A 25,534-nucleotide genomic window follows, 5' to 3' on the forward strand; every position below is an offset into this window, starting at 1 on the left:
GGATCACAAGGTCAGGAGATCGAGACCATCCTGGCTAACACGGCGAAACCCCGTCTCTACTAAAAACACAAAAAATTAGCCGGGCGAGGTGGCGGCGCCTGTGGTCCCAGCTACTCGGGAGGCTGAGGTAGGAGAATGGCGGGAACCCGGGAGGCGGAGCTTGCAGTGAGCTGAGATCTGGCCACTGCACTCCAGCCTGGGCGACAGAGCGAGACTCCGTCTCAAAAAAAAAAAAAAAAAAAAAAAGACTGAAGTTTCGTGGGCCCCCTCGCCTCCCCAAATCTGAGTCTTTGGGGGTAGATCCCAGGAATCTGCATTTTAAGCCAGCTGACTAAACAACTGATGAGCCTGGGGGGTTGGAGGGCCTACGTGGGGACACGGGCACAGGTAGGAACTTCTTGCCAAGAAGGTGAGGGCCACCAGATCCCTGGATCCTCTTGCTGGGGTGGCAGGAGAGTGGGGAGGAATGTTGAGAATGTTGAGAATGTTAAAACACTGAATACAGGCCAGTCCGGTGGCTCACGCCTGTAACCCCAGCACTTTGGGAGGCCGAGGCAGGCGGATCATGAGGTCGGGAGATCGAGACCATCCTGGCTAACACGGTGAAACCCCCTCTCTATTAAAAATACAAAAAATTAGCCGGGCGCGGTGGCGGGCGCCTGTGGTCCCAGCTACTCCAGAGGCTGAGGCAGGAGAATGGCGTGAACCTGGGAGGTGGAGCTTGCAGTGAGCCGAGATCACACCACTGCACTCCAGCCTGGGTGACAGAGCAAGACTCCGTCTCAAAAAAAAAACAAAAAACAACACTGAATACAACAGCTACTACCAATTTGGGCTTACTTAAACCCAGCCCATGCTAAACATTACACACACACTCCTCTGATCCTAAAAGCTCTGTGAGGCTGGGTCTATTCCTGTTTTATGGATGTGGAAATCAATAATCAGAGAATAATGTGTCCAGATTAGGAACTGTGACAACCCTGAGATCTGCGGCTAAGTATATTGCTAGGGTCCTGCAGTAACCCCTGGGCTAGTCGGCCACTGCAGGCCCCTGCAATGAGCCAGGCATGTCTAGTGGAGGCTTCCCATGTGTTAGAAATTAGTCTAAGTGCTTTGCATAACAACCTCGTGGAGCAGGTGTCATTATTATCCACCTTTTACAAATAAGTACACTGAGGCCTGACAGCTCAGACTGGTAACATCCAAGTTTCATCTTGAGTGACCCATCTCTTATGTAATGATGAGGTGTGTCTGGTGGGGGAGTGGGGAGCGGGCATCAGAGACAGACTGAATCCCAGTTCCAGCTACATGTCTATTTTTTATTCAATATATTAAATATATTAATCAGAAAAGTCACATACTATAAATCCAGGAAAATACACAAATATAAATGTCAGAATCTGTCATTTGTCTTCTTCCTAGAGTGACAGTTTATGTACATGTGGAAGGAGGGTAGGAAGAGAGAGCCAGCAAGAGGCTGGAAAGGCTGCCCAGGTGGGTGGGGCCCATCCCTTCCTCCCAACCCCACTCCCACCTCAAGCTCTTTCTTCCTGTATTTACAGCAGCACTGGGCTTATTTACAGCACGGCGCTATGTGTTAAAAACGGTTTATCTTACAAAAAACATAAAGGCCAGGGCCAGGCTGGGGGAATAAGACAAATCATGGGGTCACCCCCATGAATGCATCCCCTCCCCAAGGGCTTGAGCTCCCTGCCAACCTCCTGGAGCAGGTGAGAAGGTGGAGTCATTCTGCAGCGCAGGCCCAGGCTTGGGGGTGCTCTGGGGGTCCGTGGACTAAAGGCACGTGGGGTGGCGTATGAGAGTGCACATGTGCACACGTGTTCCCAGGCGGGGGTCAGAAGGGCAGCGTGTCCATGAAGATCTTGTCGATGATGGGTGGAGGGGGCACCAAGTCCTCCAACTTGAGGTAGAATATACGCTGCAGGCCCTGGGTGCACAGGGTCCGGAGCTCGGGCAGTTTGCCCAACAGACGTGACAGGCAGCTGGCCGGCTGGGGCTCGCCCGCCACAGCTGCCACGTGCTCCTTCAAGCAGCTGGCGATGCGGTTCTGCAGCTCCTCCACCCGCCGCGGCTCCTGCAGCCCATGCCGGTCTGCGGGGAGTGTACAGGATTAGCCGCACATCTGACAACCAGGCCCCCAAAGCCCCAGCCTCCCCAGGCCCCTAAAACTGCTGCCCCGACCACCCCTCAGGCTCTGCTGGCACTTCACAAAAGCGCGTTCACATGTTGGCCATTAGTAAGCATCATCACAAGTCTGAGAGGCAGTAACCCTCATTATCCTCATACTCCAAGTGAGAACCCAAGGCCCAGGAGGCTAATGACTTGCCCAGGGTCACAAATGGGAAATAAAATCCTAACCGAGGTTTTCCGGCTAGATCATTGGGTTTTTAAAATCTAGACTGTTCTGAGAAACTCAGCCTCAGAACTCAACACCCCTCAGCCCAGAGTACCTCTGATTGTGTTCTATATAGTGGGGTCCCCTGTGCAATTTAAGTGAAAAAAGGAACGAGGGTGGATTCTTTCCTTTAAAAAACAGAGATTTGAAAACCTCTGCATTCAACACCAGATTCCATCCTGCAGAACTACATTTACATAAAGTCCAAAACAGGCACAGCCAATCTGATCTGCACTGTCAGAAGTCACAGTGAAGGGCTGGGCGTGGTGGCTTATGCCTGTAATCCCAGCACTTTAGGAGGCTGAGGCAGGAGAATAACTTGAGCCCAGGAGTTTGAGACCAACCTGGGCAACATAGTGAGGTACCATCTTATTTTTTAAAATTTTTAAATAAAAAGTAGTGGTTACCCTTGGGGAAGGCAAATGACTGGAAGGGGCATAATAATGGGTTCTGGGGGGCAGTTATGTGCTCTTTCTTGACCAAGGCGCTGGTTGGGTAAGTGTGGTTTATAAAAATTTACCATTTGTGTACTTTTCTATATGCAGCAAAATTGACAGGAAGGTTTTCAAAACAAGCCAATACCCTTGGCCGGGCGTGGTGGCTTACAACTGTAATCCCAGCACCTTGGGAGGCAGAGGTGGGAGGATCATGAGGTCAGGAGATCGAGACCATCCTGGCCAATATGGTGAAACCCCATCTCTACTAAAAATACAAAAAACTAGCCGGGCGAGGTGGCGGGCGCCTGTAGTCTCACCTACTCGGGAGGCTGAGGCAGGAGAATGGTGTGAACCTGGGAGGCGGAGCTTGCAGTGAGCCAAGATCACGCCACTGCACTCCAGCCTGGGCGACAGAGTGAGACTCCATCTCAAAACAACAACAACAACAACAAAAAAAACAAGCCAATACCCTAGGCCACATACATGACACCTGCAGTCTAGATCCTGGCAGTCTGGGACCAAAGGCTGTCTTGGGCTTTAGAGCTGGATGCAGCTGAGCCCATCTCCAATTCCTATGGTCCCTACTTTACTGTTGGTATGAGCCCGGGGCAGTGCAGGGGCCCAGAAAGTGCTAGATCCCAGCTCACCAAACTCCCTGGGACAGTGCCCTCCTGAGAACCAGTCAACTCCCTGACACCCACTCCCTTGGACCTGGTGTGGTGCTGGTCACTCACCGGTGATGAGGACAAGAGCAGAGAGGCAGGCGAAGGCAGGGACATCGACAACCAAGCTGTGCAGGGACCTTGAGAAGGCCAGGATGCTGTCAATCCAGTCGCCGAAGCCACGGGCACACTGCAGCCGGTGTAGCACCAGGCCTGAGCAGAAGATGAGCTTGCCCTCTCCTGGCTTAGACCTGGCAGGCAGATGGGCACGAAGAGCGATCAGGGTGGTTCACAGGCAGGCGTATCAGGGAAAGGGGCTGGGCAGACAGTCGGCAGCTCTCACCTGTATGCCAGGCGGAGGATGAAGAGCTCCAGGAAGGCTGACTCCAGCAACAGGTCCTGGTCAGCTGGTGACAGCTCAGCAAAGCCAGGGATCTTCTCCGCCCACTTGCGGATGACCTCCAGAGAACCGGAGAGCAAGTCGTAGAACTGCTGTACATCCCCAGCATCTTCCTTCCCAAAGCGGGGCAGCACCAGCTCCTGAAACTAGGAGGATGGTCCAGTGGGGTCAGCACCCCAGGCAGGGTCCTGCACCCACTGCCACACACGGCTGTGTCGGACACTTGGATGCCAGATCCTGGGGGTGGGAGTGGATGTGAGATCCTGCCCAGGCTCTCGCTTGCCAAGTCTCACATATTAACCCAGGGCTGCAGCTGCCAACAGGACACATTTTTCTAATTGGCCACCTGCCTGAGGGGTTGCATTTTCCCATCTGGTCAGCCCAGAGGGGGCTCCTCTCTTTGATCTATCAAACCGGAGGGGGTAGCTTTTCTTTCTTTCTTTTTTAAACTTCCTTTCTCATTCTATCCTTCTGGAGGGGACAGCTCTCCTAACATGCACAAAGGCACTGCATGTGCTCATAGCCCTCCCCGAGGCAGGCACGGGGTGGGACCTCACCTTGGAGTAGTCCAGTTTGGCAGTGCTGGGCCCTGAGTCCAGGTGTGCACGGACCAGGGAAGTGAGGAGATTGGCAGGGGAGGCATCTGGAGGCTGCTTGGGTTTTGAAGGTAGCCGGCCCCGCCGCCCCTTCAGGCTGTCTGTTCGGACAACTGCAAAGGAACGGGTAGGGGTGAGGAAGGAAGGGATCTGAGGAAGGGCCTCTCAGCCCAAGCCGCGCACACCACTGCTGAGATGCGCCCCACCGAGTCCCTAGGACCCAAAGCCCCTGAGATCCAAGGTACCCTACAGGGACCTCCCCCTGCCACCACCCTCACAATCCAGGCAGGTGTAGACTGCCTCCCTCCAAGGCCTGGGGTTCAGAGATGGGGTGGAAATAAGACGTGCCCTCCCCTGGGTCATCCAGGGCAGAAGCCTGGGGAGCCTGCTGGTCCCACTCCAATCAAGCCTACCCTTGCCCCGCTGGGCTGCACCCCAGCCACATACCTTCCTTCACCATGCCCACCGCCAGGCACTTCTGGAAGCGGCAGAACTGGCAGCGGTTTCGCCGCCTCTTGTCCACAGGGCAGTCCTTGTTAGCCAGGCAGATGTACTTGGCGTTTTTCTGCACTGTGCGCTGGGTGGGGGGGCAACACGGAACAGGCTGTCAAGAGTGTGGGGTGGGGAGGGGGGAGCCTAGGGGAGAGGACCGTCCAGATCCTGCTGCCATTGCAGACAAAAGCACTCTCTGTTCACAGCTATTTTTCTAACATTTGGATGGCAAGGGAGGGAGAGCTAGGGGGTTGGGGGGGAGAGAAAAGTCTTGAAGACATTGGGGGAGGTTTCTCCCTCTGAGGAAGACCCCAGGACACAATATCGGGGACCAGGGTCTCTCTGGCAGTCCAGACACCTGTATTTTTTCATGGGCTCTTGTCCGCCTGCCCTCTCCCTAGGGCAGATAGGAGAGGGCCAAAGGGCTGGGGGTGGGGATGGGAAGTTAAGCAGGCACCATCACTGGGACAAACACACAGCCTGTTCCCAAGTCCACCCCTAGTCCTCAGGAACCAAACCCTCCGCCGGGATCCTTTCATCTCACGCCAGGAACATGAGAGCGTGAGGGCACCCCTTCCCACTAGAACCTTGAGTTGGGGGAGGACAAGCAGAGAAAAACCAGAGGCTGGCCAGGCACCCCTGCAGCCCATATCTGCCCATATCTCACCCCTCCCTCCAGCTCTGTGCAATCCCATGGGCCCCTGAGTGTCCTGTCGAATGAAAGCTTCCAGCCCTGGCATCTATGGGTCTCCAGGAAGGCGGCCCACCTGGCAGGGCTGACCCCATCCTGCAGGACAGAACTTAGCTGGGAGGAGAATCCAGGGGGTGACCACAGGTCCCAATGGGATGAGAGGCCAGCCTCTCTTCATTTCCAACAAAAAGCCCCACCCGGGGCCGCGCAGTACCTTGAAGAAGCCCTTGCAGCCCTCGCAGGTGCGGACACCATAATGCTGGCATGACGCGTTGTCCCCACACACAGCACAGCGGCCTTCAGTTCCACCTGGGGCCCCGCTCCGGGTCTTGGTTGAGGTCACGGGTGCATCCAGTATCCCCGAGCCCTCAAGGTGTGGAGAAGTGGGTGCCAAACCTGGGAAGGCGGTTGGCATGGAATAGCTCTCTCCCTCCCCCAGCTGGTGGGTGGCCTGTGAGGGGAACAACTTCAGGGGGCTCTGGGCCAGGCTGGGGCTGGGACCGGTGGGAGGACTGAAGGAAAAGAAGGCTGGAGGCTGTGGGGGCCCAGACGCTTTGGGCAGCTGCTCTGTCCATGCCCGCAGGCCTTCGTAAGTCTGGCTGGGCGAGAAGTGGCCGAATGAGCCATCCCAGGGAGAGAGCTGGGGCGGCTGGAAGCTGGGCGTGGACGGTGATGGGGCCGAGCAGGGGCTGCCATAGTAGTCAGAGCCACTGGAGGACAGGGCCTCATCCACTGGGCCGCTCAGGGGGCCGGGGTAGCAGCCGTACACCTGGAAGTCCTCGAATTTGAAGGAGGCAGAGGCAGGGGAGGTGGCTGAGGACGAGGATGTGGAGGAGGCTGAGGAGGAGGCTGAGGAGCATGGCTGGACTGTTCCCGGCAGCTGGTAGAGGAAGGTGTCAAACTCTCCTGTGTAGCCGTCCATGAAGGTGCTGAAGCTGGGCAGGGCAGTGGGGGCAGCGGGGGCCGCCTCAGGGCTGGCCAGGTCCATGGTGGGCTTGATGAACTCAGGGGTCAGGGGGTCGCTTGCCAGGTGGTCACGGGGTCCTGGACTCGGTGCTGGTGTCCCATATTGGGCTTGGATACAGGGCATCTCTGGAGAGAGAGGAGACCCCAGGGAGGGAAAGGAGAGTCAGTGAGAGAAGCCTATAGCCTGGTCTCAAAGTATTTGGGCCCCAGAGCAGCAAGGTGGCAGGAATCCCAGCCTAAAGATGGGACAGAGACATCAAGACCAGAGCACCCAGGAATCCTGACCCCTGGCCTGAGTACCGTCTCGACTTAGATGACACAAAGCCCCTGGGCAGCGGCCCAGCATGAGTGGGCTCCGTCAGAAGGCCAGCCACACCCTAGTCAGCCTGGGAACCCTAGGGGAGGCATCCAGCCAGCATTTCTCTGCTGGAACAGGGGGAAGCTGTGTTCCTCTAGCCCCCTGACCCTCCCGCCCCCCCGCCCGGGGAAGGCGTGGTGGGGGCTGGGAAAAGGGTGAGTGGGAGAGGCAGCTCAGCAAAGCCTCAGCCCAGCTCCCAGCAGCAGCTCCCTGGGTTGTTTCGCCAACCAGGCACTTCCTGGGAATACTCCCAGGCACATCCCAGCCTCTGCAAAGCCCCTTTTCTCCTCCCCTCGCAGTGCCTAGGAAGAAAGACATCGTGGAAATGGAAGAGGAGCTGGGAGTGAAAGCCCAGCTGCCTAAGAAGGGAAGCCACTCTGCACTGCCCAAGATGCTCCAGAAGCAAAGAGGAAGGCAGCCTAGGCCTCCTCATCGGTAACCTGGCTCCAGACCTTTAAAGGCCATTTGCTGGGGACAGGGGAAGGGGGAGGAAGGAGACCACAGCCCCCTGGACTCCCAGGAGAATGGACAACAGTACCTAAAAAGAATGTTCTGCTGCCCTCAGTTATTTTAATAAGAGAACTGTGAGAGTCCAGCAGAAGACTTAAGGTGGCTATGCAGGAAGGAGAAGCCTGCTGGTGGGTGGGTGGAAGACATTCTGCCACTCCACTAAATCGGGGTCTGTGCCCTGAAGAATCCAGGGGCTCAGGCGAAGGGGGTTACACACCCCCAGTCCCAAGGAGCCTGAAGAGAGCCTGAACAGAGATAGCATCATTCAGGTAGATCCTCATATTCACAGAATGGTCAAAAAATAATGCAAAGGAGGCTCCAGGACAGTCTCCCTCCCAACCTCCATGTCTGGGGTCTGCATAACTCTGGCCTCACCAGTCAAGGAGGGAAGCTGGAGAAGAAATCAAGCAGGAACAGAGAGTACCATAATCAAGGGGTGCAGGGATGGGGGTAAAGCCTGTCACCACCTCCTGGCCAAGAACCCAGGAAGTCCTCTCTGGTTCTAGCCTTTCTTCTAACTCCACGGGCCCTGAACAGGGAACCTCCACCCCTAGCCTGACATTCACATAACCAACCAAGACAACAGAGACCCTCGTAACTCGGGCCCCATCCACCCAGTGGCACCAGTCCACAGGCATGCAGCACCCTGCAAGAGGTGAGGGTGGCCACATCTGCCTGCACTAGGACAGCCTGGGCAGGGATGGGCTGGGGGTGAAGGAGGAAAGACAGCAGTTGGGCAGAACTGGGCGTTCGTTCCTGCCTTATTCAAATCCTGTTTCTCCACCTGGACGTCCCACATCCGGATCAACCCCCATCAATCCCTCCCCCTTCATGCAGGTTCTTAACAACACAAGATACGACCTATATCTAGCCTCATGGAAAGGGGGAGTAGTCCCACAGGAGGAGGAAGAGGCGGGGTTGAAGGAGGGAGTGGGGAGAATCCGGCTTCAGGCAGGTCCTGGCAACAATGTGGCTTGCACCTGTTCTGCTGAACAAGCCTCAGGCTGCACCCTACCTATAAGATCCAACAGGGACTACTGAGGGAGGGGGCATAGCGATGATCCGCATCTGGAGCTGGAATGGTTGGGAGGTATCCTCTAGGCAGCACCGCCCCAAGACTCCAACACTGGCAACTTCTATTCAGGATCCCCAAGGACAAGGGTTTCCACCTCTGTCTGTCTCTTACACACACACACACACACACACACACACACACACACGATCCAAGCCCCAGCGAAATCAATCCTCCCTGTGCTTCCAGAGACCCTGCCCCTGATCCCAAGAAGTCTCCTTTATTCAATACAGAGCAAGCAGCCCTCCACAGCTCAGTCACCAAGCCAGTCACTTCCTTCAGTGATCCGGAGGCTTCCTAACGCACCTCAGACAGAAAGTTCAGGGTGGGGAACCCCTGCCAACTCAGCCACAGCTGAAAACAACTGGGGCACTGGGAGGGGGCTGACAGGCTGGGAGGAAGAAGAGCCTTTTGGAAACCCAATCCCAGTTGGAGTCGTATGGATCCCCAGCAGCACCAAAGCTCTGTGTACCTGTTCCCCCACGGTGTTGTGATCCCCATCCACACCCACCCAAGTTCAGAGCACCGTGCGCCCAGTTGGGCACCCTAGGAGACTGAACTAAGGCCAGCCGCCTGCTGGACAAGTCCCTACTCCCGGCGCCAACCCCAACTCCCTGTGGCTTCCACCTTGCAGGAAGTCAACCTCCCCTACCTCCTACTCCGCACCCCGTAGTTTCCAGTTTGACCTGGGTTCTTATCCCGTTGCACTAGAGCTGCACACTACACCCGCCCTCCTGCATGCTGGCCCTACAACATCCTTTCTGCCCGCGTGTACACCCATCTCCCTCATGCACCACCCCTAAAAACAGATGCACATTCCCCGAAGGGAACCTACCCGGCCGGCTCCCGCTGCCCCTGCCCGGACCGGCGCCCCGAGTCGCAGCCTGGTCCCTGGTCCCGTGTGCGCTCCCGAAGTTCTTCTGTGCACTCCCCCAACTTTCGCAGCCTCAGCCACTGGGACTCCCCGGGCGAGCCCGACCCTCCTCTTAAGCGCTCCGTGACGCACGGGGAGGGGCGGGGGCGCCACTGACGCAGGCCGCCCGTCGAGCTTTGGCCATACAAGGGCGCGGGGGGCGGTGCGGTTCCGGCGGGAGGCGGCCAGGGGGAGGCGCGGCCCGGGGAGCCCGAGGGGGCGGGGCGAGGAGGGGGGGCCTGGAATGTCTGCGCGCGTGACGCACGCGGGGTTCCATTGACGCAGGGAGCGCGGATTGTTTGATCTATAAATAGGCTCCTCGCGCCCGCCGCGCCCGCTAAAAATAGCAACTCCTAGGCCCACTAGGCTCCCCGCACCGGACCCGGGTCCCAGCTGGGGGCCCCCAGGTCCAAAATAACCAGCGGGAGGGCCAGCGCCCGAGAAGGGGCGCTGTAGAGACGCGGCCGTGGGGCTTCCCCGGACGAGGATCTCCTCACCCTCCAGCTGCTCCTGGGAGCCAACCGCGCCCGGTCCCTCTGGCTCCCTCCGAGCCCAGCCCCGCCTTTGCACCTTTCTGGAGCCCTAGGGTGTCGCTGCTGCCGCTGCTGGTCAGGACAGGCCGTGGGCTGGGACAGGCAACTTGGACACACCCTGGGGAGTCTGCGCCCTCACCTCAGCCCTAGGCGCAGCTAGTGCACAGGACGCGGCTTCCCCAGCAGGATCTCAGGCTGAGAGGCTGCCCCTGAGACGTCAGAGCCCCCTCTTAGTCCCCCCAGGCAGTCTCCCTACACAGGACCTTCCGGAGGGCACTGGTTGGCCAGGCCCAAGCTCGGGCCAACAGCTCCGGCTCCACTCCACAAGCTGAACTTGGTTTCGCACCGTCCCTTCCCCAGCCCCTTACAGGGGGAGTGCACCCTACTTGGGAAATTACCGAATTTCAGAACCGGGTGGAGCCTGAGAAATCTTTTCAAACTTGTGCGAACTCTTCCCCATTTTATAAACAAACAGGCTCAGAGAAATAATGGCACTTGCTGAAGGTCACACAGCCAAGTGGTGGCACACGGGTGGAACCCAGGGCCACAGACTGCATCTCTAGGGATCTCTCCACGCCTCTTATCAATCCCCCTCCCCCTGTCCACATCAGAGAGCACCGGCAGCTCTGACCAGTCATCACCTGCCCGGTGGAGTGCGGAACAGCCTGCCAGGGCCCTGCTGGGACAGACCAGGCTTCAGTCACCTGGAGCTTTCCCTGGTTTGGCCGTCACCCGTCCACCCTGATCTCTCCTGAGCCTGGGGAGCCCTCATGGCAAGGTAAGAGAGGGAAGGGAATAAAAAAAAAAACAAACAAAAAAAAAAACAAAAAAAACCCCACAAGGAAAAGAGAGCCCTGCCACCCCACTGCGACCCCCAACCATTCCCCTTCTTCCCATGTAAGTCAATATCCAAGAGTTTCTGCTTCCACTGAGCCTGCACCCACCCACCCTGTTCTCACCTCATCTGGTCACCCCATAGGACTTCCTCTGCCCCGGAGGCTCTGCCTGCTCCTGATTTCCGCCCTCAACCCCCATCACAGGTTTCCCACACCCTCGTCTCCAGCCCCCGCTTCTGCCCACTCAAAGGTCCCACAAGCACCTCAAAATTAAGCTGTTCCAGACAGAGCCTGTCATTTCTGCACCCCCTGCCTGCCACCTAATCTCTGCTCCTGATGCCCCATTTGCAACTCTTCATTGTTTCCTGAAATTCTTTTTTGGAACATCTCTTGGGTCCTTTCCTCTCCCCATTTTTGTTTTGTTGTTTTTGAGATAAGGTCTTGTTCTGTCGCCCAGCCTGGAGTGCAGTGGCACGATTATGGCTTACTGCAGCCTCGACCTCCCAGGCTCAAGCCTCTTGCCTTGGCTTCCCAAAGTGCTGGGATTACAGGCATAAACCACTGCACTCAGCCTCTCCCACTTTCCTACTGCCAGCCACAGCCCATGCCTCACTGGTCCCACAGACCAACTGCCTGCGCGCAGTGACCACTCCTTGCCCACACCCATGAAGACTATCCAGTAGCCTGCCTATCTTCTCTTTCTAAAGCCTCACTGTCCACCACAGATGGAGCAGTCTTCATACAGCTGACCCTTGAACAACACGTTTGAATTGTGTAGGTCCACTTATATGGGGATTTGGGGATTTTTTCAATCCAACATGGATCCAAAAACCCACATATACAGAGGGCCGACTTTTAGTATCTGCAGGTTCCACAGGGCCAACAGTGGGACTTGAGTATTCACAGTACAAGTTGGGGTCCTGGAGCCAACTCCCTTCATATACTGAGGGGTGACTGTAATGCTGATGGCCAGTGATCTGGTCAGAACCTGCCAGAACCCTCCATCCCAGCATACAGTCTCAACGTGAATGTGTCTGCAGAGAGCTCTGGGTTGCCCCAAACCATCTTCCTTCAAGGCCACTGGTTGAGCGTGAAGTGTGGGCAGGATGCTGCCAATTGGACCCATCCAGGATCCCTACCTCATTTCAGCCAAAGTTTTGCTTTTCTTTCTCTTAGGCTTTTCCATAAGATTTTGCTTGGATTTTACGGAATCCTTTTGTGGAAAATGACTCCACAGCTTTAAAAAAAAAAAAAAAAAAAAGGTTTAAAACCACGTATAGAATTCAAGTCCTCCCATTTTGCAGATTAGGAGACAAGGGTTCCAAGAGGAGCTGCACCTTGCTCAGGAGCACACAGCGTCTTGCTGGGTGGAACCGATCCCAGCTGTGTCACAGGCTGGCTTCCTCACCTAGCACCTGCTTTGCCCCAGGATGTCTCCCTCCACCCCAGCAGGGCCTTCCCTAGAAAATAAAACTAACTTTTTTTTTTGAGACAGAGTCTCGCTCTATCGCCCAGGTTGGAGTGCAGTGGCACAATCTCAGTTCACTGCAAGCTCTGCCTCCCGGGTTCACACCATTCTCCTGCCTCAGCCTCCCAAGTAGCTAGGACTACAGGTGCCCGCCACCATGCCGGCTAATTTTTTTGTATTTTTAGTAGAGATGGGGTTTCACTGTGTTAGCCAGGATGGTCTTGATCTGACCTCGTGATCCGCCTGCCTCGGCCTCACAAAGTGCTGGGATTACAGGCATGAGCCACTGCGCCTGGCCAAAATAAAACCAATTTTAATAGGTAGCAAAAGATAATCAGTCAAGCCAATGTTCTTTCTGCTAACCAGCAAGAACAGGTGTGTTGTCTATGGCTTGACCAGTCTGTGCTCAATCTCTACCCTTGCTAGCTCTTGTTTTGTTTTGTTTTGTTTTTTTGAGATGGAGTCTCCCTCTGCTGCCCAAGCTGGAGTGCAGTGGCGCGATCTCGGCTCACTGCAAGCTCCGCCTCCCGGGTTCCTGCCATTCTCCTGCCTCAGCCTCCCGAGTAGCTAGGACTACAGGTGCCCGCCCCCGACCAAGCCCAGCTAATTTTTTGTAATTTTAATAGAGACGGTGTTTCACTGTGTTAACCAGGATGGTCTCAATCTCCTGACCTCGTGATCCGCCTGCCTCAGCCTCCCAAAGTGCTGGGATTACAGGCGTGAGCCACCACCCCCCACCCAGCCTTGCTAGCTCTTTGAGAGTTGAACCAGCCTCAAGCTCAGGCACCCTCCTCTCCTCCTAACAACTTGGCATTTGTAAAAAGTGGCACAGACCATCCTGTGAGGTAGGCCCACCCATAAGCCTAAGGAAAACTGAGTGTGGTGAGGAGCTGTCCAGGTCCCTGGTCTGAATCTCAGCATCTAGCCTCCAGATCTGGGCCTGCAGCCCAGGCCCCACCTCCCCAAGCCACTGCAGGTCATGAAGGCTGCAGTCCTGCTGCCCCAAAGCCAGGAGGAGGATAAGAAACTACAGCTGCCACCTGGCCATGCTTGCAGGGGTGGGGAATGGTGGGGGTGCTCAACACACCACATTCTGAAAATAAGTAAATAAGGAGAAAAAGGCAAAGTCCCTCTGTGGAAACACAGCTGGGCCCACCAATGCAGGTTCCCGTGTGGAGCACCTAGCCTAAGATAAAGGTGAGAGAGGTGAAAGGGGCTTGGGGATCCCAGGCCTTGTGGGCCCTCCAGGGAGGATGGCCTGGGCCTCTGAGAGAGTGGAGTCCAGCTAGTGGAACTTTGGAGAAAGGCACAATTGATGTGGACTTTGGGAGGCCTAAAGCAAATGCTGGTCCCAGACTGGCCAGAGACTCCCAGCAGACACCCCCCCAAGTCAACCTTCAAGAACAAGGTCAGAGTGAACAGCTAATTGTCAGGGAGATGGGGTAGGAGGGAACAGGTAATAATGAGAGAGGTATCCAAAACTAGAGACAGGGACCTGAAGGTAAGGCAAGGCCATGACAACACAGAAGGGTAGGTAGAGAAGATGTCATGCTGGAAACAAGAGACAGCCCCACCCAGTAGTCAGGCCCCCGCACCACAGCCCAGCCTATCCATCTGCCCTCATCACCCCAGTTCCCCACCGACCCCATATAAGGACCTTGAGCTAAACCTTCCCATCACCCACTTTGCACATACTGTTTGACCCACTGGGCACACTGTTTCCCTTCCTCCTTTCTATTATAATCCTGCTGATCCTCCAAGACCTCAGCTTAGAGTCTGGACCAGCCCAACTCTTTTTTTTTTTTCCTAAGTCACTATATCCAACTAACTCATTTATAATAAGCTCCTTCTCACTGGGAGTGGGTCAGACCTTGGCCAGGGCACTTCACATGGATTCTTCCATTTAACCCTCTCCCCAACCCTTCCAGGTTTGGAATTACAATCTGCATTGTGTAAAGACAAAAACAGAGGCTCAGGGGCAGGATTGAAACTCAGGTCCCCTAACTCCCAGTTTTGTGCAGGACCCATTGGCCCTAGACTCTAACCTCCAGAGGCTGTGGCTTCTGGCCCCATGGGCCTTGAGTCTTGTAAGTGAACCATAAAACCAGGTACACACACAACCTATAAACTGAAAATGGAGGTGCCTACAATGGGGGCCTTTGTGGAAATGGACACATTCTAGTTCCCCATCTGGACGATAATCACCCAAGCATGTTCACTCTGGAAAAGTCATCAAATTGTACTTTTTTTTTTTTTTTTTGAGACAGAGTCTTGCTCTGTCACCCAGGCTGGAGTGCAATGGCACAATCTCAGCTCACTCCAACCTCTGCCTCCTGCGTTCAAGCAATTCTCTGCCTCAGCCTCCCGAGTAGCTGGGATTACAGGTGCCCACCAACACGCCCAGCTAATTTTTGTATTTTTAGTAGAGACGGGGTTTCACCATGTTGGCCGGGCTGGTCTTGAACTCCTGACCTCGTGATTTACCTGCCTTGGCCTCCCAAAGTGCTGGGATTACGAGCCACCACGCCTGGCCAACCTATACTCTTAAGACTGTACTGAAGGCTGGGCACGGTGGCTCAAGCCTGTAATCCCAGCACTTTGGGAGGCCGAGGCGGGTGGATCACGAGGTCAGGAGATCGAGACCATCCTGGCTTACATGGTGAAACCCCGTCTCTACTAAAAATACAAAAAACTAGCCGGGCGTGGTGGCGGGCGCCTGTAGTCCCAGCTACTCGGAGGCTGAGGCGGGAGAATGGCGTGAACCTGGGAGGCGGAGTTTGCAGTGAGCCGAGATCGTGCCACTGCAGTCCAGCCTGGGCGACACAGTGAGATTCTGTCTCAAAAAAAAAAAAAAAAAAAAAAAAAGACTGTACTCCAGGCACTGTGGCTCATGCCTGAAATCCCAGCACTTTGGGAGGCCGAGGCTAGAGGACTGCTTGAGCCCAGAGTTTGAAACCAGCCTGAGCAACACAGTGAGACCCGTTCCTTACAATAAAATTTTAAAAATTAGCCAGGATGTGGTGGTGCACACTTGTAGTCCCAGCTACTTGGGAGACTGAGGTGGGAAGATTGCTTGAGCCCAGGAGTCTGACGCTGCAATGAGCCATAATCATGCCATTATACTCCAGTCTGGGCAACAGAGTGAGACCTTGTCTCAAAAAAAAAAAAAAAAAATTGTACACCTATGATGTGTGCACTTTTCTGTATTATTTATATTCCCCCCAAAGTTTTTTGTTTGTTTTTGAGATGGTGTCTGTCGCCCAGGCTGGAGTGCAGTGGTGTGATCTCGGCTCATTGCAAGCTCCACCTCCCGGGTTCACGCCATTCTCCTGCCTCAGTCTCCCGAGTAGCTGGGACTACATGTGCCTGCTGCCACGCCCAGTTAATTTTTTGCATTTTTCATAGAGACGGGGTTTCACGGTGTTAGCCAGGATGGTCTCGATCTCCTGACCTTGTGATCTGCCCGCCTTGGCCTCCCAAAGTGCTGGGATTACAGGCGTGAGCCACCGCGCCCTGCCCAAATTTTATTTTTAAATAGCCACGCCTGAATGAGAGAGACATATTTCTTCATATGGATCCAGATGCAGATGGAATTTATTGAGAACAATTCTTTCAAGTGTGTGCTTCTGAAACCACAGTGGCTGTTTCTTATTATGTATTATTTCTATCAATAGATAGAGTACAAGTACGGTTAGCAGGGAATGCAGCATCTCATAGTAGAAAGGGGTCCTCCTGCTGACAACACAGTTTATTTTCTGAGCAGTTCACCAGGCCCTTACCCCTCCTAGTCAAATTTTATGGGGCCCAGGGATTTATCATGTACTTAGACCCATCTCTCACCCACCAGATGTGAACACCATGAGGACAAGGGCACTGTCTGCTACCCCATGCTGGGAAGATCCTTTATACATCCTCAGTGGTAAGTAGCCCAGGGCAGGCCCCAGATGAGCAGCCAATGTCCATCACCATTCCCCAGCCCAGAGGGTGGGGGTAGAGATGGGTAAACAGGAGATGAAGGAAGTGGAATTACACAGCCCTTTTCCCACGCTACCCCTCCACCTTGGGCTGGGCCCCGCCCCTACTAAGTAGAGGTCAAGAACTTGCCCTACTTTCACTGAGACTGTCCCCACCCATGGGCCTCCACACCCTTCCCCTGGGGTGGGCAAAAGGAGTGAGCTTCGCCTTCTCCAGCTCAGAAGTGGCCCTGGGAGCTTCCCCTCGGCCCCAGGGTCTATCGCCAGCCCTGACCTGGCCACTTCCTCTTCCTGCTCTGGCAGTGGGCAGGGGGATTTGCACTGTGGGCAGGGAAGCACTGCCTACTGCCCCGGGGGCTTCCCATGGGCAGCTCTGGGAACCAGGGGGGAAGGGTAAGGCCCAGACCCCTGGCTCTGCTCTCCTGGCCCTTGCCCAAGCCCTACCATGAGCACATGTATCATTATCTCCCCAAAACCAGCCTCCCAGGGACCCAGGCAGGCCTGCACCCCTCCCCTCAGCTCTCAGCAGGGGCCAAAGATGGAAGAGCTTTCAGAGGCATCTTTGTCCAGGAGCTAGCAAGCCTGATGTGTGACCTGAGGCCAGTCCCTTGTCCTCTCCAAGACTGCTTCCTCATCTGCCTAATGCAGACATCACCAGTCCCAGTGCTGGTAGAATTCAGTTCACAATGGAGGGAGAGGTTCAACATCCAAATGTAGCACTGCCTGGGGCCTGGGCTCCCCCACTGTCGTGGGAAACTTGTAATGGCAAGTGAGGGTGGAAGTCGGGAGGCAGGCAGTACCTCCAAGTCACAGGGAAGTGCTACAGGGGGGTGGGTTCCAGGACCCCGACATATACCAAAATCCACGCATACTCAAGTCCCGCACTCGGCCCCGTGGAACTCGTGTCTGCAGTGGGACAACCACAGCGGCCTGCAGCAGAATCCTGGGACTGGCAGGGGCAGGAGATAGCAAGGTCCTCAGCTGGACGGGGGAGCCAGCAGCCCTCCTGCTCCAGGAACTACAAACAGTAACCCCATCTCTACTTCTCCCATTCCTGGGCTGAGTGAGAGGAAATGAGAGTGTGCCCAGCGATGTGGCTCTACCCGGCACTGGGAGAATTCCAGACTCTGTATGCAGCAAGTGGTCAATTAATACTCTGGAGAGAGCCAGTTAATTAAGGAGGTCAGGGTATGGCCACAGAGGCTATCTTCAGTCCAGTGATTTCTCTACCCCTTCCTCCCTCTCAGGCCAGAAGAAATTAACATACAGCACAAAAGAATTGAGATCAGGCTTCAGGAACAACAGCCAGACGGGGCTGGAAAACACTGACAAGATCACGGAGTTCCTTTGGGAAAGGTTGGCCCACGCCTTGAACCTCCCTCGGTTTCCCCCTCAGTCTGTTCAGCTCCTGGCCAGCTCTCTTCTCCTCTCACCTTGGAGGGTCTCCCACCACCTTGCAGAACATCAACACCCACCAAATTCCCTTGCCTCTGTCCAAGGTCTCCACCCAGCCCATGCAGGCAAAATTTCAAATTCCAAAATAAAAACCCTCTGATAACGAGTCCCAGCCGGAAAGACTGATGCACTTTCCTATTGTTAAAGTATTTTTAGTCACAGGCTCTGGATTCGTTTAGAGACTCACGTTCAGAAAGGGGAAAAATTTTTTTTGAGAACTGGGAAGGAGAGCACAGGAGCCTCCCACGTAAGGAGCTGCTGCCTGTTCCATGCTGGGCCAGAGTCCCTGGCCCAGGTCCCGGAGCGTGTTTGTGGCAAGCTGGTTGGCAGACTTGCCAGACCTCTCTCCAGCTCTGCTTCTCAGGCACCCAAAGCAGCTGGGAGGCCCGGCAAGGGCCCGGCAAGGGGGACAGGCCAGGGGCTGAGGGCTCAGCAGGGCACCAAGCCCCTGGCCCAGCCACTCAGTCCCAACTAGTGGGAGCTCAGGGGCCCCCACTCAGAAGCCAATCCTGAGATACCCCAATGGACACCAAACTTGCCGCAGTGACCAGTGCCTCATCCAGATGGGGCAGACAGGAGAGGAAGACGGACCCTGTGGGGAAGCTCTGAGGAAGGAGCTAGACCGCATCACCTGTCTCTGTCCACCTCTCCCAGTTCTCAGTCACAGCGTTCACAAGTCCAACTATCGTCATCCAGCTGTGGTCAAGCTGCACACTCATGCCTCCAACTGTTGGCCACCCTTGCTTCCTCCCCGCAGCCCAAGGCCAAAGGGTTTGGCATGACAGTCGCAATGGGAAAAAATCCAAACAGCCCAGCTCCCATTCCTCAATGTCCCCGTCCCAAGACTCACCAGCTTCCTCCTCACGATCTGCTTTGACCCTGGACAAAGGTCCTGGACAACCGCACGAAGGGAGAATCCCAAGATTGGTTGGGGGCTCTTTCTGGCAGCCTCAGGGAGCCCTGTGGGGAGAGACGTGCTGCCCAGCCAGCCTATCCTCGCAGCCGAGGCCGGGCAGCAGCTGAGCAGGCTCTGGATGTGGTGCTGCCTCCAAGCCGGCGTGTCCTCCTCTGTTTATATAGCAGAAACCAGAGCCGGCCTCTGGGGATGGGGGGAGCCACTTTGGGCCCTCTTGGCTGGGCCTGACTTTGGCCCAGGTCAGCAAGAGCCCAAAATAGTCAGCTGACGGGAGCCCCGGCATGAGCGTGACCCTGGGCCCGTGCCCGGGCCTGGCAGACAGGTGCCCACGTCACAAGACCAGCAGCTCTAGCACTCATGGGGCCCCGGTTGGCAGCCCCTCAGGGTGGCCTTGGCAGTGTATCTGGCATGGGAGTTCCACCCACTCACCACCATCACCCAGACGACGAGGTAAACACAAGGAATTCTGCCCACCAAGGCTGCTGTGTACCCAGAGGGAGAGCTGGGTGCTTAGGAAGCTGGGTCTGGACTGGGGGTAGATGTGGGGGCCAAGTTGAGGGAGGGACACCTGGCCACTGCTGTCATCTACATTCACGTGCCTCCCAAGTCCAGATCTCCAGCTGACCAGAGAACACCTGCCTCTTACAGTAATTCCTCTCCCTGTCTTCGGCCTGAGGTTGGTGGTACAGCGCCTGCTGCCATTGGGAGGCCAGGCGCACACCCAGCCCCACCCCTAGAACAGGAGGCCCTGCTTCCCAGGGCTTCCCCCTTCCCTCCAGGCTGGGACCAGACATCCCATCCTCCCCACCCCAGCCACCTCTCCAAGGCTCTCTGCACCCTGAACGCTGACCCCCTGTGAGGCAACAGTGTTTGGGAAGCTGAGGGAGATATTGAGCCAGCGCCTGCTTCATCCGGGATCTCTCAAGGCCTGGGAGGGCTGCTGCTCAGAGATGGCCCTCTTCCAGGGAAGGAGGAAGGGAATCTCATGGCCCCTGTCTGTCTGGGGTGTAAGGCAGAGCTCCAGCTCCTTTAAGCACAGAACCAGGACTACAGTGCCCTTGGCCCCATCTCATGTCCCCAGGAAAGGCCTGCTGGAAATCCCATTCCCGTCGTCCACCTCTCAGTCCCAGATCAGTGTGGGCCTTCTCTGGAAGCACCCTCAGTCAAGGAAGTTATGTCCTCCACCATCAGACCAGGTGCCAGTGCTTGCCAGCTACCCAGGAGGCATGGTTCTGGGCTTGGCTCTACACATCCTTACTGCAGGACCCCTGGAAAAGTCATTTCTCCCTTCTGTACCTCAGTCTCCTCTTCTGTAAGTGGAGGAGATGTGCTAGATCACAAGTAGTGGAAGGGCTGTCCCTGCCTTCCCATTCACAGAGGCCACCCCCTACACCACAGACTCCATAGGCCCTCAGGCCTGCCGCAGTAAGGAGGGGCAGGCACCGTGCTTTCCATGAGGGAGTGGAGGTCCCGGCCTTCCCTTCATGCACTCACCTGGAGAAGTGTCTATACCCGGGAGACAGGCCAGTTCCCCACTGCCACGTCTGCTCCATGATGCTCCCAGCCCAGTCCCCAGATACCCTATTCCACCCTATCTGCTTCCTGGAACCAGGCACATGCTGCCTTGGGAGCAGCTGTCATCCCCTATTCCTACCAGCCCATGTCACCTGGGCCCAGAGCCCTCCAGCCTATCCTGCCAAGAAAATAAGGCTTCCCCAGTCCCCACACCCACATTACCCCCACCTCTGAAGAAATCAGATCCCCCACACTGAACAGCACCTCGGCTGCCACCTCCGCGGGGTTTCCCCTCCATCCCCCTAACCACATCCGCTTTGGGCAGCTCCACCCCCACCTCTGCCCCCCAACCCCACCTGCTGGAAGGGTGTACAAAGGACAATAACAGAACACTTACCACTCTGGATGGACCAACAGGCCTTGGCCAACCACATTATCCTGTCAGCCGTCAGGGCCCAGGAGAAGGCACCAGGCTGCCTGGGAGGGGCAGGGCCTGGCCTCTGTCCATGGTGGAGGCCTACAGAGGGAGAGTCGATGTGAGTGAAGAGAAACCAGCCAGCAAGCACATTCCCTGGAGATAGCATGGCCAGGACACACAGGAATGGGAGCAGTGGCAGGATCCAGGCCGCAAGAGGGGGACAAGCCATCCCAAGGACCTCCCTGGGTTAGGCATCAGAGCCTGGGGGCCCAAGCCCCAGGCAATCTGCTTCCAGGGGTGTAGGGTGTGGCCAGGAGCTGCTGACAGCATCTGGGGCATTTCAGAGCCATATAAACACATCAGCATCTAGTCCCTCCACCTCATACCCTTCTCTGACGTGCACAAAAGGGCATGTTGCAGGCACAGGAAGGGAGCTATTGTGAGGATAGAGCGGAATACCCCTCTCTCCTTAAGAGGCTCTAGTTTGGCCCCTAAAGCCTCAGAGGCCCCCAAAAGGCAAGGGTTCCACTCAGAGTAGAGTGGATGTGGGATCCCAGACTGTCTGGGTTCAAATCCTAGTTCCACTGCTTATCACCTTGGGCAAATTACATAATCTCTTTGTACCTCATGCTCCTCATCTGTAAAAATGATGACATCTCTAAAATTAACAATCACAGGGTTATCAGCAGGCTTTTAAAACAGTTTTTTTTTTTTTTTTTTTTTTGAGATGGAGTCTCGCTTTGTCGCCCAGGCTGGAGTGCAGTGGCACCATCTTGGCTCACTGCAAGCTCCGCCTCCCGGGTTCACACCATTCTCCTGCCTCAGCCTCCGAGTAGCTGGGACTACAGGCGCCCGCCACCTCGCCCGGCTAATTTTTTGTATTTTTAGTAGAGATGGGGTTTCACCGTATTAGCCAGGATGGTCTCAATCTCCTGACCTCGTGATCCGCCCACCTCGGCCTCCCAAAGTGCTGGGATTACAGGCGTGAGCCACTGCGCCCGGCTAAAAAAAGTTAATGTGTAAAAGACTTAGGACAGTGCTAGATACACATATCTGCTACATGTCATTATTAGGAGAAGTTCAATGAGGACACACACATAAAAGCTAGCCACAGACCCTGGTTCCTAGTCTAAGGCACCCTGGGCACCTGGCCTCTCCTTCCAGGGTGGAAGCCAACTATGTGCCTCACCCCACACCCCAGCCTCTTCAGCTCTCCCCTAACCCCGTTCAGCTAGGGTACCTTGACCCACATCTCTCCTTCTCTTCCTCCACCCACTCCAGTGCTCTCTCCTCTCGACTACGCTCCAGAGTGAGGGCAGGACCAGGCCTTCACTGGCTATTGGACTGCCTTTAAGACCGAGATGAGGTCTGGGAAAAGAGAAGGAGATGATGGGAGCTAGGAGGGACAAAGAGGAGGAGGACCCCAGAGGGTGGGCAATGGGCTTCCTCGTCCTCCTGACCTCTGCCCAAGGTCTACAGGCCAAGGGGAGGACCTCTGGCCCACAGTACCCAGGCTCTCCCCTTACGACATTACCAGCACCCCTCCCTCCCGATCCTGTGGGTATGATGGGGAGCAGGAAAAGGCCACAGGAGAGAAGGAGGGAAGGGAGGGCAGACTGGAATATCTGGAGCACCTTTAACCCTAAACAGAAAGCAAGACGAGGCTTCCAATCTGCCCCAGCCCATGGACTACACCTGCTTTCCAGGATGACAGTGTCATCCTCCCATCCCCTGGAAACTGGTCTATAATTTCCCCCAGCCTTGTCTTTTCTCCCTACCAGCCCACTGCTGAGAAGGAAGGGTAGGGAGGGCCAAATACCACCTACCATAATCAGGCCCAACCTGAGCACCCAGTTCTTCCCCATCTGGTTCTCAGAACAGGGGCCAGAGTCTGGCACCTGGTGGTGCCCACAAATGATTTTAGCATCTTCAAGCAGGTATCTGTTTCCCTGCCTGCTCCAGATCAAAATGCCCCCCTCAATAGTCACACCACAAGCATTTACTGAGGACCCCCTGGAAGCTAGGCAGCGTGCCCCGAACCACAGGAGAGCCAAGAATGAGCACACCAAGATCCCAGAGCCCCAGGATCTGATAAGGGATGAACCAAGGTCAAGGACAATCTGCACTGGGCAGAGGGCAAACCAAAGGCTGAGTGGGCTTGGCGGAGAAAGTGACCCCCAAAATGGGGTGGACCATCAGATTTCAGTCCCCAGTTCAGGCCAGATTTCAGTCCCCAGTTCCTGCTCCCCACCAACCTCATTTCCCAGCCACTCGCTGTGGTCCCGTCACATGGGCCTTCTCTCCCCACTCAGGGCCTCTGCATCCACCGTTCCCTCTGCCCAGAACTGGCTCTTCCTGATCAACCAGGTTTCCATTCCCATGTCACCTCCCTGAACAGCTTGCACCCCCACCCCACCACACTAGCCTGATTTTTATTCATCAGAGGTCTAATGTTCACATCTGTTCACTGGTTTATTACCTGTCTACCCAACCAGAATGTAAGGATGCTGTCCATCAGAATCACTGCAGAATCTACAGTCTCTAAACTCTGCTCAGCACTGGCAGGTGCTCAGTAAGTGTACGTGGAAAGGTGGGGGGTGCACATGCCTGCATTGGAGCTGTGCTGGGAGGAAGGTCAGCTAGGTGGGGACAGCATTCCAGCTCAAGAGCTGTCCTTTCCATTTGGGGGCAGACCCAAGAGCCAGAGCGTTCTTCCTTATGTTGAATCACATCCCTGACTCTAAAAGTCCCTGGATCCCTGCTCTGTCCCCTGCACTGGACCACAGGAAGCCTAATTCTAGTCCTTCCTAGCAAGTATTTTAGTCTTTTCTTAACTAAACTGCTCCTTGCAACAGGACACCACTGACAGGCCCTCTGCCTGACAGGCCCTGGTGGCCTCCTGAGTACAAGCTCTACATTGGCCAATATCCCTACCCAGAAATGGGAATATTACTACTATTAGCAATAACAACAGCCGCTAATATTTGTTAAACAACATGTGCCAGATACATTAAGCACTTTACATGCATTTTCTCATTTCAGCCTCACAATGCTATGAAGAAGGGATTATTATTATAAACATTTTACCAATGAGGAAACTAAGGCCCAGAAAGAAATGTTAAGCAACTTGCCGAAGGTCACACAGCTAGGAATTGGCAAAACTGAGATTAGAACCCAGGGAGCCTAACCAAGGAGTCCAGAATCAGGCATTCTTGCTCCCCCTACCGCCCACTTGGACCTGTGTAGTGGATAGAGGCTTCACACTGCACAGAGCAGTCCCACAGCCTCCGTCCAGGGAACAGCTCAGAAGCTAAGGGCCTGGGTTCCTGGGCCTTTGAGCCAGGCACAGGGCCTGAACTCCTCAGCTGACTTTCTTAAGTCCAGCAGAGGCCTCAGCACAGGCCTCGTCAGTCACATTCACATTGTTAATCTCAGCCCATCCTTCTGCCCAGTTGCCTTCAATTAGAATCTTGATTTTATACTGTGCACTTGTCATTCCTCACAGCTCTGCATGACTACAGGGAGTCGGCTGACTTCCTTTTTAAGTCTTCATCCAAGTCACCGATCTTAAACGTTCACTTGGAGTAGGTCTAGGAGCAAGTCTTGTAGCCCCACCACTAGGGCTCCAGGCCAGGCTGACAACAGCCCCCAAATCCATCAGCACCCACTGGGCATAACTGTTGTGAAACCGACCTCTGCTCAGCCTGCGTTTTCCCAATGTGCCGCTAATACTAGCCCCACATCCAAATTAACAATTCACTGTAAACCACCTCTGTAGCATTTCCCCTATCCACCAGGTCATCTATCAAAAACGAAGGCATAAAAACGATATGAGCCTGCCAGGCGCGGTGGCTCACGCCTGTAATCTCAGCACTTTGGGAGGCCGAGGCGGGCGGATCACAAGGTCAGCAGTTCGAGACCAGTCTAGCCAATATGGTGAAACCCTGTCTCTACTAAAAATACAAAAATTAGCCAGGCGTGGTGGCGGGCGCCTGTAGTCCCAGCTACTGGGGAGGCTGAGGCAGGAGACTCACTTGAACCCGGGAGATGAAGGTTGCAGTGAGCCGAGATCACGCCACTGCACTCCAGCCTGGGCAACAGAGCGAGACTTCATTTCAAAAAAAAAAAAGGGGGGGGGGTAGGTTGTGGAGGGGAATGAGCCAAGTCAGGGAACTGTGTCCTGTCCTCAACACAGACCACCATGGTAAGGAGGTCTGGAAATACCGCGCCCCCACCGCTCCCAATACAAGGAGGGAAGATGTTGCGGCAAAAAAACAAAACAACAACCAAAAAAACACGCCTGGGAGACACAAGCCCCAAGTCCTAATCCCCAGCTCCGCCTGATTCCACGAGACCCCTAGCTTTGGTTTCTTGACTCAGTCCCGTGAAGGGGTTGCATCGCGCAGCATCCGTCCCTCCCGGCTGGGTCTCCTGGTAGACTCCTGGAAGCTCCCGCGCTCCTGGAACCGGTTCCCGCAGCCGGCGGGGAAATGGAAGGAATTTCTCTGGCCTGGCCACCTCCAGCGCCCCTCGTGGGCCAAACCCCACCCTTGGCGGGCTGGGGAGAGAAAGCCTTGGCCGTCGCCCTTGGGGACTGACTCTGAGCCAGCAAGTTCCGCTGGGAATCCAGTCCCTCCCCCGACTCCCCAGTTTCCAAGCGGGACTCCGGCGTGGCCCTGAGCCCGCCCCAAGGCATCCACCAAAGACCCGAGATTGCCCAGCCTTTCTGGGGCCCACCTCCCGCCACACCGGCGGCCCCTCACCTGGCCCCGCGGGCTCCTCTAGCCTCTCCACTCCTGCTTTCCGGGGTCGCGCACCAGCAGGCCCTGAGCTGCTCTGCGCCGCAGGGGCGCCCATGCCTGGAGGCCGGGGGTCGCGGGCGCCGCGCTGGGACCCCGCCAGTTCC

The 25,534-nt window shown here is 55.6% G+C and overlaps 1 protein-coding gene and 1 long non-coding RNA gene across 5 annotated transcripts; one reads left to right on the plus strand and one right to left on the minus strand.

Moving 5' to 3' along the window:
• Positions 1-1,298: 1,298 nt before the first annotated feature.
• On the minus strand, positions 1,299-25,534 carry LOC105474331 (nuclear receptor subfamily 4 group A member 1). 4 transcript variants are annotated; one of them, XM_011728906.2, is made up of 8 exons: positions 25,392-25,534; positions 20,608-20,727; positions 5,909-6,786; positions 4,959-5,088; positions 4,473-4,624; positions 3,859-4,061; positions 3,588-3,766; positions 1,299-2,112 (listed from the first exon to the last, which is right to left on the minus strand). In XM_011728906.2, exons 1-8 carry the CDS (start codon positions 25,483-25,485, stop codon positions 1,856-1,858), a joined length of 2,013 nt encoding a protein of 670 aa, XP_011727208.1. In that variant the 5' UTR covers positions 25,486-25,534; the 3' UTR covers positions 1,299-1,855. The 4 variants fall into 4 exon arrangements, with proteins under 4 accessions (XP_011727208.1, XP_011727211.1, XP_070927788.1 ...); XM_011728909.2 differs by lacking the exon at positions 25,392-25,534 and adding an exon at positions 18,630-18,739; XM_071071687.1 differs by lacking the exons at positions 20,608-20,727; positions 25,392-25,534 and adding an exon at positions 18,630-19,477.
• Positions 9,882-17,886, plus strand: LOC105474330 (uncharacterized). Its single transcript, XR_982750.3, has 3 exons — positions 9,882-10,824; positions 16,198-16,269; positions 17,572-17,886. It is a non-coding gene; the product is annotated as an uncharacterized lncRNA (long non-coding RNA).

This window comes from Macaca nemestrina, chromosome 10 (assembly GCF_043159975.1).
Source record: "Macaca nemestrina isolate mMacNem1 chromosome 10, mMacNem.hap1, whole genome shotgun sequence".
NCBI lineage: Eukaryota > Metazoa > Chordata > Mammalia > Primates > Cercopithecidae > Macaca > Macaca nemestrina.